This window comes from Sceloporus occidentalis, unplaced genomic scaffold (assembly GCF_023333645.1).
Source record: "Sceloporus occidentalis isolate IW3139 unplaced genomic scaffold, rSceOcc1.0.p SCAF_4, whole genome shotgun sequence".
Taxonomy (NCBI): Eukaryota; Metazoa; Chordata; class Lepidosauria; order Squamata; family Phrynosomatidae; genus Sceloporus; species Sceloporus occidentalis.
Genome location: NW_028316984.1, coordinates 78,600,105 through 78,616,904, shown reverse-complemented (window position 1 = coordinate 78,616,904; position 16,800 = coordinate 78,600,105). Strand labels below are relative to the sequence as shown.

General features: G+C 42.3%; 1 protein-coding gene across 1 annotated transcript in view; it reads right to left on the bottom strand.

The window, feature by feature from the left end:
- Nucleotides 1–434: 434 nt before the first annotated feature.
- The window catches only part of IHH (Indian hedgehog signaling molecule), a 37,156-nt gene continuing 20,790 nt past the window's right edge, over nt 435–16,800 (bottom strand). Inside the window, exons 2-3 of the mRNA XM_089520405.1 lie at nt 8,811–9,072; nt 435–3,357 (exon numbers count right to left, since the gene is read on the bottom strand). Coding sequence (XP_089376531.1) covers nt 2,708–3,357; nt 8,811–9,072 — 912 coding nt within the window. The 3' untranslated portion in view covers nt 435–2,707. The remainder of the gene's footprint in view (nt 3,358–8,810; nt 9,073–16,800) is intronic.

The window sequence follows — 16,800 nt, the reverse complement described above, 5'->3', positions numbered from 1 at the left end:
CCCCAGTCACCAGAGTCATAGTCCAACACGCACTATGCAACATCAGGAGATCCAAATGTCCCTCATTTAAGAATTTGCCTCCCAAGTGACATTTTCTTTCTACTTCCAAATTTGTAGTGTCATAGTAACTTCACTTTAGAATTTAAAAGTTCAGTTTAACATCCAAAGAAAAGGAGCAGGCAAGAATGTGAACAAAGCAAAAGTAAGAATTCTAGGTGTGAATGATTTTCTCACTCACTTTGTGTCCCCCATAGTTAAACCCTTGGATAATCTGTTGTTCTAGAGTATCTCTTGTTTACATCATAGCTCCACAATCAGGTTTTTTGTTGTAGGGGAGGAGGTTGCTGGAATTGTTACTTTGCATGACAGACATGCTCAGGGGGGGTTATTTTGAAAAAATCAGGAAAGAATCGAGACATATGCGAACACCGAAGGTGGGTAAAGAGATTTATTGGACTTCTCACCTGTTTGAGAAATGTACATCCAGTGAAGAGACAAACATTTGCAATTCCCTCTTATGCCCTCCTTCTTCCCCATGGCCCCATAACAGCTGTGCTTCTCTGAAATAATCTTTAAATACTTTTATTATAAGAAAAAAAATGCCCCCACCCCAATCACATTTGGTCTCATGTTGCTGAAGTCTACCCACCAGGACTTTATTTCTGATTGCCCTGCCATATGCAGGTAAATAAATAAATGCAATGTGATGGGGGGAGAGAGATACTCTACAAACACTACCCCCACCCTGCACGCACCTCATGGTCAAACACTGGGATTGTGCAGGGAGCCTCATGAGCAATTTTGCTAGCAATAGCTAGTTGTGGTTACCAGTTGGGCTGCCTGGAGGGCAGAACTGGGGATAAATGCTGGTGTCAGGTTAAGAGGGGGCAGGATAAAGACAGAAGAGACAGTTCATGGCTCTGCCTGGTAGAAAGTGCTCTGGGACCCAGGTATTATGTCTTCAAGGAGAAGCCTGAACACAAGGGCATCTCTGGCCCAAGTACAGGTTGCTTCATTTGTAAATATTTAGAACCTGGATATGACTTGCATGTGGGAAAACACTGCATATATCACACAAGCCATCTGCCCAGGATAAAAAAATACTAGGCAATCCACCCACCAAAAATGTCTCTTAGTCATTTTTGGCAGCTTGACATTCTGAGAACAACAGCAAATTCTTTTCCCATTTATAAGACTGGACTGCCTGATCAACTCGAAGAAATTCTTATTCACCACAGGCAATCAACTGCAAGGCTATTTATAAGTCTGATGTACACTAATGGGTGGGATAAAGACACAGGTAGATTTTTCTCCATGTACACTTGGCACAAAGACACCATTTTCCAAGGCAGCAAATAGATTTGGCAGTGCTCCAGAAATATAAGTGGGGACATAGTGATGTAATTGCCTTCCTTTTCTATACAGGAGTTGTATCCTTGCAAGAATCTTTTAAACACACAAAAAGGTCCTAAGGATGACATTACCTTTTATTTTGACAATTACATCTTCCCAAACTCATATTTACACAAACCTGTGAATTGTAGGTATTTCCACTCTAACACTGTAGGCGATCTTTAGATATTTCCACCCTAAAATACCATGGTAATTATGAGATTATCCATGATAGCAATAGCAGAATATGTGGTGGGCCTTTCATTTTCTCATGGAAGCACAGGGATCAAAACTGTGCTGTTAGCATTTACTAACTGAGGATGCAGAATTCATCTCCCTAAACTCCAAATCCAGGAATTCCATAGGATGTTGCCATGGCAGCTAAAGTGGGATTAAAGCAGTGTAACTATATAGTGCGGATGACCAGGCTAGTGAAGTTGTGCATTTCCCCTTCCCTGTGTCACTCTTTTAGTGCATCTGTATAAATGGAGCTATAATTTAATCTGGGAAATGGGAAAAGAGACAGAAGCACTCCAAGCCAAATCCAGTAATCCAGACAAGGTAACATCGTTTTATGAACAACCCTCCCTCCCTACTGCCTGCTGTCTCCTCAGATTGGTGCCCCCTTTGTCATAGGTTGGTTGGCACACTCCCTTTTGCCTCTCAAAGCCCAGTTGATTCACTGCTGGTAAAAAGGACCTCTCTCTCCTATCATTCTGACAATGGAAGCATCTTACCAGGGCCTATAATCTTCCAGCTGCTTTGACTTCCACAGTCCTATCAGCCATCTAGAGATAGCAGAGCCCCTAAAGAAGACACTTTCCTGGGTTGATACCAGGAGAATGTCCCATTGAGACCTCATATCCATCTCCTCTCAGGAGCCTTCTAGAAGATGCTTTCTGCATGCCCTCCTTCTCCATCTGTCTGTGGTGAGGCAGGATTTCCAGCCCTCCTCATTCATCCAGGCTCCAAGAGACCACTCACTATCTCCATCCACCTAGCTAACTTTCCTTCCCCACCCCAACCCACTTTGCATCAGAGGCTCTTGAACTAAAATAGCAGCATGGGGCCCTGTTGCTGAGCTTCCCCTTCTGTAGCCAAAATAATTTAAAAAGGCCCTCTCAGATTCAAAGAAGGAGTCACCAAAACCTCCTCTCAGCCCTTGTATGGGAAAGGTTATAAGGAGCAGGCAAGCCCCACCTTTCCCCCACAACCAGCCAGTTCTGGTCCCCATACAGTCCCACTCTGGAACCATGGGAAGGTAATCTGGTTGCTCCCTCTTCCAGGAGGTGTGAGGGGTGTCTGGTGTGTCAGCTCAGCTCTCAAACTGTGCTGTAGCCAATGGGTGGAAGCTGTCTGGTGCAAGGAGCATTTGGCCCAGGCGATAGAGCAACATAGAGTACCAGTGTACACCTTCCGGTTGGGTCCGCTCACTCCCAGCCAGGCTGTGATAGAGTCTAAGGGGCCAGAAGGCCAGCTGGGCAAGGCGCTGCTCCTGCACCATGGCAAAACAAGAGACCACCACTTCATTTACTACCAGAGTCCCATGGCGGGTGAGGGGAGCATAGGCCCCAAGGTCCATCTGCACTGAAACTGCTGCCACCCTGGCCGCCCGGACCTTGTTCCCCTCCGTCACCAGCACATAGTGTCCTGGTTGCACTAGGCTGGCAAAAACAGCTTTGGTGGGTGATGTAACATTCTCCCCCACAAAAAGGAGATGTGCGGCAGTGAGGGCAAGGCGACGTGGGGGATCCTGTGTCTCAATGACATGGAAGACAGTGCGTGCCGATGGCGCCTTGTCCAGAAAGGCCAGGAATTCACTGTACGTGGGGTAGCCTTGCTCGTCCATGGCTTGGACCTTCTGCCCAGGCCTCAGTGCCCACACTGGAATCTTGGTCCCGCTTTCTAGTGTCGCCAGTGCCCGGGCTGGGAAACAACCTCCTGTCTTTGCTGCTGCTGAATGCTCTAGACAAAAAGAGAAAAAGAGAGAGAGAAATAGAGAGAACAGCCTAGTTACTAGAAGGAGGAAGAATCAAACAGAGGCACAAAGAATTGCACAAGGATGCTGCCTGGTATCAAGAGCTCACATGTGGAGGGAAGAGAGGCAACCGTGTTCATAAGGATTTTTCAACAGGAACAAAGATGCATCTTTTTCTGGAGGTTTGTGGGGCAAGAGAGGGCAATCCATAGGATTTGTTTATTCATTTCGCTAAGAGGCCATACACATACCATTCCCCTCAGACTCAACATATAGATCAGACTTTTCCCTCCCTTTCTCTCTGCACCTTATTGTAAGGAATGCCTCTCCAATACACAATCATCTGTGCCCAGCTTTACAAAGGAAGACAGGCAGTTTCCCCCTACTCAGCTCCCCATTTGCAAAGAGGGTGTTCCTTTCCATGGGGAAACAGCACACTTGTGGATCTGGAATGCTACCAGGTTGAGAAATCTCTCTGAAAGTGATCAAGCATCAGTTGCTGTTTCACTTGGTCTACTTCAGTTTGAGCAAGTCACATGTATCAAAAGATGCTAACACACCAACAGGGTAACTAAGAGAGTAAAGTGATGAGCCCCTCATTCAAATCAAGCCTTACCTGCAAATGTAGGCATAATACTGTCCTACCTTATGTGCTGTTGTAGGGATTTCAGAGATAACAAAAGCAAAACTATTTGACATGCCATAACTATCTCCTAATTATTCTGATCATGCGAGAACCTATACAGAGGAAAGTTTATTATCCTTCTTCATCATATCTTCATTGGGTTTGGTCATTAATATTCATGAGCCAAGGAGCCAGGGGTGCCTTTTGACTGTATCATCCATTTGCCGCATTTGAAGCTGCAAAGCCATGACTCCAAGTCCAGGACTCTATCATTATTGTTGGGACTTGGCAACATGGATGCTACAGTCAAGAGCGATATGGGACACTTATGGATCACTAGACCAGGACTACCACACCTTCATGTTAAACCCAATCTATGAAAATACAAAGAGGGATTGTTAGTGTTAGAAAATTAATTCACTAATATTAAAACATTATTATGGTTTTATAAAGTTAATTAGCCCATTAAATATTTAAATCATTACATTTAAGGATTGATGACTAAAAAAACTGCCAAGCATAAGAAATGAGAAGTAATGAGAAAATGCTAAGGATTATTGAAAAAATAACATCCATGGCATTTAGTGACTTTGTTCTTGCTGTTACAGTATATGCCTCCAAGTAGATTATAAATTATGGCGGCCCTTTAATAAATTTTACTTATCAAGGTTTATTCAAAGAAGCTTAGCCATAGCCTTCCTTTGAGACTGAGTGCCTAATCACACCAGATGAATCCCATGCAGAAATAGGATTTTAAAAGTAGAAAAAACCTGCAAATGCAGGAAGTTTTTCAGATGTGTTTGCACCAAAGAGCAATAATGCTAACATAAAGTGAATGGAAAGTCAACAAAAAAGACACCTTTTGAGTTTCAGAAAGTAAAAAGGTGTCATTTTTGTCGACTTTCCATTCGCTTTATATTAGCATTATTGCTCTTTGGAAGAAATGTTGTTTGAAAAACATCCCACATTTGCAGGTTTTTCCCTACTTTTAAATTTCGTTTTTGCCCAAGATTCGTCTAGTGTGATAAAGTCCTTAGAGAGTGGGATTTGCCCATTACCCAGTGGGTTTCTATAGCTGACCAGGGATTTGAATTCTGGTCTCTTGGAATCCTAGAACAAGATTCAGAACATGACACCATGCTGGCTTACATATTTAATGATTATGTTAATGAAATTTGAAATGCTTCCTGAAATATTAATGAATTAGGATGGTAAATTAATTTAAATGAATTATTTCCAAACTTGGCACAAGAATTTTATTAGGGAATCCCCTGCTAGTGGTATCTTTCAGAGCTTGAGGCTACTCCGTAATGAGTCTTTTATTGGGCAATCATCCTGCCTCAAACAAGACACTTTATGGAGGAAACAGATAACATTATCTTCTCCTTATAATTTGCCTGTCCTCCTCCACACCACTTCTTCTACGTTTCTTCTTATTAATAACCAGAGATAATCCATTAAGGAAGAAATACTAAATAGCTATACAGTGCCATCTGACTGGTAGAACAAGGAGCTAGTTATCTAACTGGGTGCATCCTGAGGCTCTTTTCACATGGGTCCTTCAAAGAGTGCCCAGGAATTTTGTAATATGCTGTTAATACACAACAGACCACAGAAGCAATACCAAATGTATGTTTTAGCCAATGTGTGCTTCACTTTTATTTGAAAGTAAATGAATATAAGTTTCATAGGCAAGTTTCATAGGGCCAGTGTGGTGTAGTGGTTTGAGTGTTGCACTATGAATCTGGAGGCCAGGGTTCAAATCCCCACTTGGCCATGGAATCCCACTAGGTGATCTTGGGTAAGTCACTCTCTCTCAGCATCAGAGCAGGGACGTAGCTGGGGGGGGGGGGGGTTCTTGGGGTCCGGACATCCCCTTCAATTAGAAAAATGAATGGTGCATGCTGCTGCGCCGCCGCACTCAAGCCCCATTATAATGGTGGCACTTAGTCTGGACCCCCCCCTTCCTAAAATCCTAGCTATGTCCCTGATCAGAGGAATGCAAAGGCAAACTCTCTCTGAACAAATCTTGTCAAGAAAACCCCATGATAGGCTCACCTTAGCCATAAACTGGAAATTACTTGAAGGCACACAACAACAAAACAGTATATTTTGGCAGAACTTTCACTATGCGATTGTACTTAATGGCCAGAATCAATCTTGTGTTGGAACTAGAGGGGATGTTGTTGTGGCTAAACTGTTAGTTTTAGGTTTTTAAATGCAGTATCATCCTAAATCAACTCTCCAGGAAAGCACAAGTTAAGGGTTTCTTTGTTTTTTTAAAAAAGATAGCACAAACCATTTAAAAGGGGATGGTTATAGAAACCAAAGAATTTACAGAAACCAAGATGAAGGAGACAAGACAGACTTGGTCACACACAGAGAGGAAAACAGAAGCAATTTAATAAAAGATACTTTGGGTAGGCCTGCTGCACAGGATGCACATCTTTTCCAGCCACATGAAAACCTCAATGAAACCAAAGAGACACATTCCCATCCACCCCATCTAACACAGACCAGAGTATCACCACCACCACCCCCAGTGTCATGTCCCACACAATGTCCAACTGCCTGAAATCCTGCAACAATGCCTCTTCCAGGGTAGGCTGTAGCCAAATGCTTGTCCACAGCAAAACCTGCCATACACAAACACACCAAGGTTGACTGTTGTTCTGTCTTTCTCCCCAGCCTTCAATCAAGCTGCTGTCATCCACCCCCACAGGCTTCCTCCACCCCACCCAACGGTGTTTCTTCCTTCAGTCATTCACTACCAGGACAATGTTCCAGCCTTCAGGCACATCCTTTTAGAAATGTTGGGCATCAAGAAGCAGTTAGATAATCCCAAGAATATATGTATGTTTGTATACAGCATCGGTACAAACTGCACTTTCCTGCTCCTGCTCTTGGAGTTCAGAGGAAGTAGGTTCAGCACACAGTCCAGAGAGATCACCGGACAAGTTCAGAATCCCAGCTTAGCAAGGACCAGCCACTGTACCCAGTGCAAGCATTTGATCATTATTGGATCCATGTGATTTTGCAGATACATCAAACCTTTAGGTACCCAAAGTCCAAGGGGCCCCAGAAGCAGACTGCTCAATGTCTCTTGGCCACTTGACTGGCATAACGCTGTCCAGGAGGGTACAAGGCAGCACAGTCCACATTAGTACCAGAAGGGAGAGGGACTGTGCTCTGCTCTAGCTGGGCCAATCTCTTTCTCCAGCGCTGTTCACTCCTGGTGTGCCATTGTCAGACAGCTGGCGATTCGGCTGCTAGGCCAGGAACTGTAAGGTCAAGGCTGGGCCAAGGCACCTCCTTCCCATCAGCCAGAGAGACCCTGTGGGTCTGGAAAGGGCTGGAACACCAGCAGGTCATGCTAATGGTCAAAGGACAGGAACAAGAGGCCACAGTCAAAGCGTGGTACTATAGCCAACATGGGGAGCCCTGTGGCATCTCATCCCAACAGATAATTCAGACCCCTGCTCATTTGCTATCATTGGGACTACACTAAACTAAGACTGCTCTCCAATAGACAGACTCCACATTTCTGGACAAGAGTCAACTCACAGAGAAACACCACCCAGTTTGACATGTTCCGGGGAGTGGGGAGGTGATGTTTCTCTGTGAGTTGGCTCTTGTCCAGAAATGGGGACTCTGTCCATTGGAGAGCAGCCTTGAGTTTGGTGTAGTCCCAGTGATACCAATGTCTCCTGTAGCTTATGCAGCTGTTTCTGGTTTCTGATTCAGTGGAATTCTGATGGGAGACACTGAAAGGGACCCAGTCCAAACCAAGTCTGCTCGAATCCTAAGAAAGTAACTAGCACCCAATATGGCCATTTCACAAAGGAAAGGAAGAGGGACAATTTTTGCTCTTTGTTCTTTCCACTTTCACCTATTTCATTTATGTGTCGAATTTATACCCCTTTTTTCCACAATGGATCCAAGGTAGCTTAAATGCTTATCTGGGGGAAAAATGGTGGCAGCAGTGGTGGCTAAAACTGCCTCCTCTCATCCATTTCATTAGCAGAGGCCACAGTTAAACAAAACCCCTTCCACAAATGAGAGATCGGCTACACTGTATGCAGCCTGGCCCACAATAAAACAGATTAGATTCTTTAGAGAAAGGTTTTACCAGCAGGCCCACCATGTCAGGAAATCATGTACTGTAAGCATGGACACTTACCCATGACACAATGAAGAAAAACTAGCTGACATATTACAGGGATTATACCCTTTAACCACCATCCAATCACCCTACCTTCCATTGTTGCTTACTCCTGATTCTCACATATTCTTCCTCTCTTATGCATGCATACACACAAGTGTAATTAAATCTTGTAATGCACAGTGTAGTGTAAATGTTCCATAGGCAGAAATATAATATGTCTTTCCTTTCAGCCTTCCCCTGCATTTAGCTGCTGTAGCCCACACAGGTAGAGAGATGAGAAGGGATAAAAGAAATGTCTGTCTAGGTCTGATGACATCAGCCACCAAGATCTTCCAGGGTCTTCAGGAGGTCTCAGCAGATGAAGCTACTGTGTTATAACCAGACATTTCCCAAATTCTACACCCACTCACCAATAGAAACTGAAGGACCAAGGAGGGAGTTGCAGCAGCTAAAACAGTTTGGGGGACAGTCATTGCAAAGGGAGAATGAGAATACCAAACTCCATAATGACCAAAAAAAATAAAAAAATAAAAAAGATGTAGATGTATGCTGGACTTATGCCTGTGTATATCACTAACAGGATGTTGGCTGTATATTCCTCCATTTCCTGCTGATATCCTTCAACACCACTTAAAAGTTCAAAGCCTTACCAGATTTAACAGAGCAGTGAATGTGAGCCTTAGATTCATAGTAGACCCAGTCAAATCCAGCTTCCACAGCCAAGCGTGCCAGCATCCCATACTTGTTACGGTCACGGTCAGATGTGGTGATGTCAACGGCACGGCCCTCATAGTGCAGCGATTCCTCTAAGTGGTGCCCATCTTCATCCCAGCCTTCTGTCACACGTAGCTTGACCCCTGGCCATTGGTTCATGACTGAGATGGCCAGAGAGTTGAGGCGATCCTTGCAGCGCTATAGTTGGTTTGAAAGAAGAGAACAGGAAGACATCAGCATTGTCTATCCTCATATATAGAAGAAGAGCACCACCAAGGAGCAGAGAGCTCAGATGATTCTGTTTAACTTTATTTATATCTTGCCTTCACTACCCCTCCAATACTGGGCTTCATGGTTGTTTGCAAATTAAAAGAAAAACATTATAACTTCAGTTGACATTAAAATTTTATTCAACTGTCAGTAAAATTAAAAACATAGTTAAAATAAGAAATAGCTTAAAAACTATACAATTAAAAGCACTGCAGCTTGATTAAAGTTCCTCTTTCTGAAAACATTCATTTCTCAAAAGCTTGTCAGAATAAAAAGGCAGCAGGGAGCAAGCCAATCTAGGTTTTCTAGGGAATGAGTTTCAAGGCCTCTCTTGCTTTCCAGCCAGACATGCTTTTGAATGTGGTGGGCCTCCTCTGGGAATCTCAAAACTTAAGTAGAGTCATATGAGAAGGCATGGTCTGTCAGAGGGCCTAGATTAGGCAGACAAGTTACTTTTTTTGGGCCACAGCTCCCACTGCTTATGTTGTCTGGTAAGTTTTGGACATTATAGTCCCAAAAGGTCACTCTTCCAAGCTCTCCAATTATGGCTTTCACAGGGACATTCTCACAGCTCCATCTAGGGGAAGCCCAAGACATTTTGCTACCTGAGGCAAAGAGTAAAACATCTCCTCTCCCACATCATATAAAAATGAGAATTTCAGATAAAGCTTACAGTGGCAATAGGACAGTATCATCCACTACAACTAAACACAGTAAGCTTACTCAGGGGGAGCAGTGCAGACTACACAAAATATACAATTCTGTCTTCCAGCATCTCACTACTGTTCTTGTTATCCCCCACTGTATCCTACCTGAGGAATCTGCTATATTCTGTTTAATGGTAAGGCCAGCCCTGTTGGCTTTTGAGCAACAGAAGGTCACTTTTGACTAATATACTGGCCATGTAATTCAAAGCAGTAGAATGGACTATAGCAGTAGAATGGACTATGCTGTTGTTTTGTTTTTTTATACTGCCTATGGTTTGTTAACTGAAATAAAGGCATTCATTCATTCATTCATTCATTCATTCATTTTAGACTCTTAGAGAGAGGCCCCTCATGAATACTCCCCATGTTTTTTTTTTTAAAAGATCATCCTTGCAAATAGAAAGCTATCACACCAGGAAAAAATGTTTGTAGCCTAGCTGTATCCTTATGTTAATTTCCTGCTCCCTAGGATTTTAAAAAAACAACAACAACACAACAAAGTGTCTTTTGCTCTCTACAGTCTTCTGAGGTGGTGCCATCCATTCAGTTACCTCAGGACTCCTCACTTGCCTGGAAGACTATTTCATGGTCCAAAAGGTGGAAGAGGCAACAAGGGGGTCAGCTATTTTGGATCTGATCCTAACCAACAAGGATGACTTGGTTAATGGGGTGCAAGTGATGGGATCATTAGGTGGAAGTGACCATGTTCTCCTGGAGTTTGTTATACAATGGAGAGGAGAAGCCAGGCAGAGTCAGACACGCATCCCAGACTTTAGGAGAGCAGATTTCAGTAAACTTAGAGAAGTATTGAGGGTGATCCCGTAGTCAGAAATACTAAAAGGGAAGGGAGTTCAGGACGGATGGGAGTTTCTCAAAAGAGAGATACTGAAGGCACAATTTCAAACAGTTCCAGTGAGAAAGAAAAACGGGAGGTGTCTCAAGAAACCAGGATGGATGACTAAGGAACTTTCAACCGAGCTAAGTTTGAAACGGAACATGTATAAGAAATGGAAAAAGGGGGAAATCACAAAAAAGGAGTTCAAAGAAATAGCAGGCATGTGTAGGGGTAAAGTCAGAAAAGCCAAAGCGCAGAATGAACTCAGGCTTGCTAGAGAGGTTAAGAACAACAAAAAGAGCTTTTTTGGATATGTCCGCAGCAAAAGGAAGAAGAAGGAAACGATAGGGCCACTACATGGAGAAGATGGCAAAATGTTAACAGGGGACAGAGAAAAGGCAGAATTACTCAACACCTTCTTTGCCTCAGTCTTCTCAAAAAAGGAAAAGGGTGCTCAAACTGAAGATAATGGAGCAGAGGACAGAACATGGGAATTTCAGCACAGAATAAGTAAAGAGATAGTAGAGGAATACCTTGTTAATCTAAATGAATATAAGTCTCCAGGACCAGATGAACTACATCCAAGAGTATTAAAAGAACTGGCAAATGTAATATTGGAGCCATTGGCAATAATCTTTGAGAACTCCTGGAGAACAGGAGAAATCCCAGCAGACTGGAGGAGGGCAAACGTTGTTCCCATCTTCAAAAAGGAGAAAAAAGAGGATCCCAACAATTATCGTCCAGTCAGTCTGACATCAATACCAGGAAAGATTCTAGAGCAGATCATTAAACAGAGAGTCTGTGAACATCTAGAAGGCAATGCCATAATCACAAAAAGTCAACATGGGTTTCAGAGAAACAAGTCATGCCAGACTAATCTAATCTCTTTCTTTGACAAAATTACCAGCTTGGTAGATGAAGGGAATGCTGTGGATATAGTATATCTTGATTTCAGTAAGGCCTTTGACAAGGTTTCCCATGATATTCTTGCAAACAAGCTTGTAAAATGTGGGCTAGACAAAGTAACTGTTAAATGGATCTGTAATTGGTTGACCGGCCGAACCCAAAGGGTGCTCAGCAATGGCTCCTTTTCATCCTGGAGGGAAGTGACCAGTGGGGTCCCACAGGGCTCTGTCCTGGGCCCAGTGTTATTCAACATCTTTATCAATGACCTGGATGACAGAATTGGGAGCACACTTATCAAATTTGCAGATGACACCAAATTAGGAGGAATAGTTAATACTCCAGAGGACATGACCAACATTCAAAATGATCTGAATAGACTAGAAAGCGGGGCCAAAACTAACAAAATGAAATTCAACACAGAGAAATGTAAGGTACTGCACTTAGGGCAGAAAAATAAAATGCACAGATATAGGATGGGAGACACATTGCTGAATGAAAGTACATGTGAAAGAGATCTAGGAGTCCAAGTAGACCACAAGTTGAACATGAGTCAACAGTGTGATGCGGCAGCTAAAAAGGCCAATGCAATTCTAGGCTGCATCAATACAAGTATAGTGTCTAGATTAAGAGAAGTAATAGTGCCACTGTATTCTGCTCTGGTCAGGCCCCACCTGGAATATTGTGTCCAGTTCTGGGCACCACAATTCAAAAAGGACATTGAGAAACTGGAGCATGTCCAGAGGAGGGCGACTAAAATGGTGAAAGGTCTGGAAACCTTGCCCTATGAGGAACGACTCAGGGAGCTGGGGATGTTTAGCCTGGAGAAGAAAAGGTTAAGAGGTGATATGATAGCCCTGTTTAAATATTTGAAAGGATGTCACATTGAGGAGGGAGCAAGCTTGTTTTCTGCTGCTCCAGAGAACAGGACCCGGAACAAGGGATGTGAGCTCCAGGAAAAGAGATTCCACCTCAACATTAGGAAGAACTTCCTGACAGTAAGGGCTGTTCGACAGTGGAACAAACTCCCCCGGAGTGTAGTGGAGTCTCCTTCCTTGGAGGTCTTTAAGCAGAGGCTAGATGGCCATCTGTTGGGGATGCTTTGATTTGGATTTCCTGCATGGCAGGGGGTTGGACTGGATGGCCCTTGCGGTCTCTTCCAACTCTATTATTCTATGATTCTATGACATTCTGCTGAAGGTGTAGCCTGACCAGTTTAAACTCAGATCTTTTTGACCAAATTAAACAGAAGCCAAGAGAGACAAAGCTTCCCTCTTTTTAAACCTTAGCTTCATTCCTGCGCTGTCAAGTGTCTCTCAACCCAGTTGGCAGCTGTGCTATCTGTTCCCAGCTTCTCATCTCAAGCGCCTTAAGTGCAGATCATGTTGCCAAGCTTGATCCCAATTATAGTGGGATGAGCTGCATTTTCCCAAAGCGTGGGAAAGATGTGAGGTTTTTTGTTTTGTATTGTTTTTTTGCTAGGTGGGGGGAGAATTATAACACTCAGAACCACACCATCAGTAGGGTCATGGGGGATTCTGGGAAATGTAGTACAAAAAGTTAACATTTCCATGTTCTGCATTTTCTCTTTTTACTCCCATTTCAAACATACCCTCTGGAGGATTACAGTACACATTAAATAAATACAGGTTGAGTTTCCCTTATCCGAAATGCTCGGGACAAGAAGTGTTTTGGATTTCAGATTTGGGAATATTTGCTTATAAATAGTGAGAGCTCTTGGATATGGGATGCAACTCTAAATACAAAATTTATGTATGTTTTGTGTACACCTTATATACATAGCCTCAAACTAATTTTATACACAATATTTTTAATAATTTTGAGCATGAAACTATGTTTGCGTACACTGAACCACCAGAAAGTGACTGTGTCACTCGTATCTCAGCCACCCATGAAAAAATTCGGAGTATTTCATAATTTTGGATAAGGGAGACTCAGACTTTAGTCCCAATTTCTACATGGTAGTTGTCTCAAGGATTTTATTTCAGTCCATATAGGATGTTGAATACATAGCACAAAACACACACACACTATTCAAACTTTTAAGACAGCAAAAAGCCAGTCTATACTATCCTGACTCCTACAGGTTCTTCCCTCACCCACCTCTCAATCATTCTCATTCAGATGAAAATTTCCATTTAAATATATATTTTTACATTTCTGAATTGTATGTTCTCAATTCTAAATTTCCAGAGGGACAGCTGTGCTAGTCTGTTGTAATCTGTGGCATTTTCAAGACTAAGAAATTTATTCTGGCATAAGATTTCACAGACCACTTCATCAGATACATGATACATAAATTGATAGGCATATACACAGGGACAGGGACAGAGAGCAATAATGTCAAAAGGAAATGACATTCAAAAGGCATATACATTACATAAGAGCAGAATAGTTACAGTGACAATTAGACAGTGTTTAAGATAACACAAACGTCCTGGCAACAGAAGCTATTTAACACATTGCAAGTAGTTATACATTCTGAATCCTAATTCAAGCCAGAAATGATAGAAATAAATTTCTTGGTGAAATGATACTCAGCAGTTTCACCAGTGGTTCAGCAAAGTAATTTTAGTTCTTACTTAATCATCTCTAACGGGGGGTATTAGGCTGTTATGTGTGTTACTGTGAAGGACACAACTAACATTTCTCTTTTCTTCTCCTACATCACCATTCTATCCTTTATGGTTTTTGCATTCCTGAGAAGTTAGAGCAACACTGTTATAGCACTCTGACCCCACTTAAACTGCCATAACTACATCCTCTGGAATCCTGGGATTTATAGTTTGGTGAAATATTTAGAATTATCTGCCAGACAGCTCTAGTGCTGTTAATGCAAAGGAGTCTATGTATCTTCCCAAAATGCAAACTCCATCATTTCGTAGGATACAACCGTAGCACATGGGATAAAACAGATACAATTGTGCAGTGTGGATAGTCCTATAGATGCACACAATTATTTGCCAGCCCTGATTGTTCACACGTGTGTGTGTGTGTGTGTGTGTGTGTGTGTGTGTGTGTGTGTGTGTGTTGCTTTGGAATAAGTACTATTTTGTTAAAGAAGAGCATATCTTTTTAAACCAAAAAGAATAAAATGAACATATGTAACCATGTACAGTGGACCCTTGTTATCTGCTGGGGTTTGGTTCCAGGAACCCCTGTGAATAACAAAATCCATGTATGCTCAAGTCCCATTAAAATGCAATGGCATAGCAAAATGGTGTCCCTTATATAAAATGGGAAAATCAAGGTTTGATACTTGAAATTTACACTTTTAAAAAAATAATTTAAAGCCGTGGATGCTTGAATCCATGTATAAAAAACCCATGGATAAGGAGGGCCAACTATATATACCTAACTGGTCAGCTATGTTAAAAAAAACAAGAAAACTGGAACAATGGTAACAAAGCAACTTTTGTCACCACTAGATAGCATAGCTAAAGTCCTTTTCAGCTGACAATGATGGCAGGCAGTCCCCAGACTGGCAGAAGCTAGATTACAAATGGCAGAAAAGAGGTTGATTAAAACTGTGAGATATCAGGGGGTTTAAGGATGTATTTCACTGAGATCATAGATGGCAATGGCAGATTTGTACAAGATGGTCCTATGAGGAAGCATGCAAAGCCTCTGAAGCTATCAAGTGCAGCACCCATCACACCCAAAGGGGCCGGCACGTTCACAGCTAAATCCCTGTCCTGTAAAATAGGGAAAATGAAAAATTCAGCCCATGGAGAACCGGGCAGAAAAGGACTGTTAACACCTGACCATGCACTAGAAGAGAATAGGCACCTGTGAACCCTGAAAATGTTGCTGGCCCTCAAGCCTGCATAGATAATGGTGAAAAATCATGGAAGTTTCAGTCCAACAATAACTGGAGAGCCACATGGTTCTAATAGAAGTATGCTGTGTATGGAAGTTCATACTCATGTTCTGGACAAATTCTTCCTGGAAAATGCTGTGCTCTAAGACATCACACTCCTAACTCTCCTTAAACCACCAGATCTAGCATGGTTCCAGCCTATAGTGAATCCTTCTTCCATGGATATTCTGACTGATAGGCATGCTAACTAGTCATGTAGATTAAGGGATATTCAGAACTGAAGTATAAAAATAACATTTCCAAGTTCAGACTATAGAGTTGGGGATCCCAACATAAAATCTCAGCAGAGCCAGAAGATCTGCACAAAACTCTGCCCAAAAGCAACCAATTAATATTTCCAATTTCTAGATGAGCAACACCTGAGACTATGAGATAAATGATTAACACAAAATCAGCTATCAGAACAAGGCGGGCGTCAGTTTTACCTATTGCTGTCCTTAAGTAAATGGGAGTCAGAAATCCTTCCAAATCAGCAAACCACCTAGAGATGTCAGATTAGGCCCTGCTCTTGCCTTTCATCCACCCCTACCCAGGCTGAAAGATCTCAAGGCTATTCTAGCTGCAGATTCAGCTGTAATACTAGGATCACCAGGTGAAGAAAACCCCACCCCATATGATCTGTGTTATTTCACATGTTTTCAGGGTTTCTAGCCCTACCAAGAGATGTGAAGTTCCACTAAAGGACAGCACTGAGCTCATTATTATCTCCATGGGTTTATAGTTTGGATGTTTGTTTTTAGTTTTCATTTGTATGTTTGTTTTTTGGACGGAAGGCATGCCACGATATCTTCACCCAGCCTACGTTCCTGCTGAAGTAAAATGGGTTCAATTTGTGAAACTTTATTGTATGAGAATTCATAAGCAAATACTTGTTTGACAAAAGTCGGTGCTTTTAAAGGAGTAGGCTAACTTATTTCCATAGGATCTTGTTAAGTCTTTATTGAAATTAGGAGCTCTTTGTCTATAGATATGCTCTGTGAGTGTACTTATGGGTACATGTCAATGTGCCTTTATCCTACACTTAAGGTGTAGGAAGCTACAGGGGTCAAAATGAGGGCATCCCCCCATAGGAATCCCTCCATGAAATTTCATTCAGTCCCAAATATGTAGCATTGCAGTAACTTAATACTTCAGTTGAGCATTTAAAGATATAGTTTAGGCATCCAAGGTAAGATGCTGGCAGTTACTAGCAAATATAAGAATTCTAGGGCAGATGCCACATTGCAGAAACAATGCAGCTTGGCATCATTTTAACTGGCATAGCTCCATTCTATGGAATCCTGGGCTTTGTAGTTTGTTATGGAAACAGA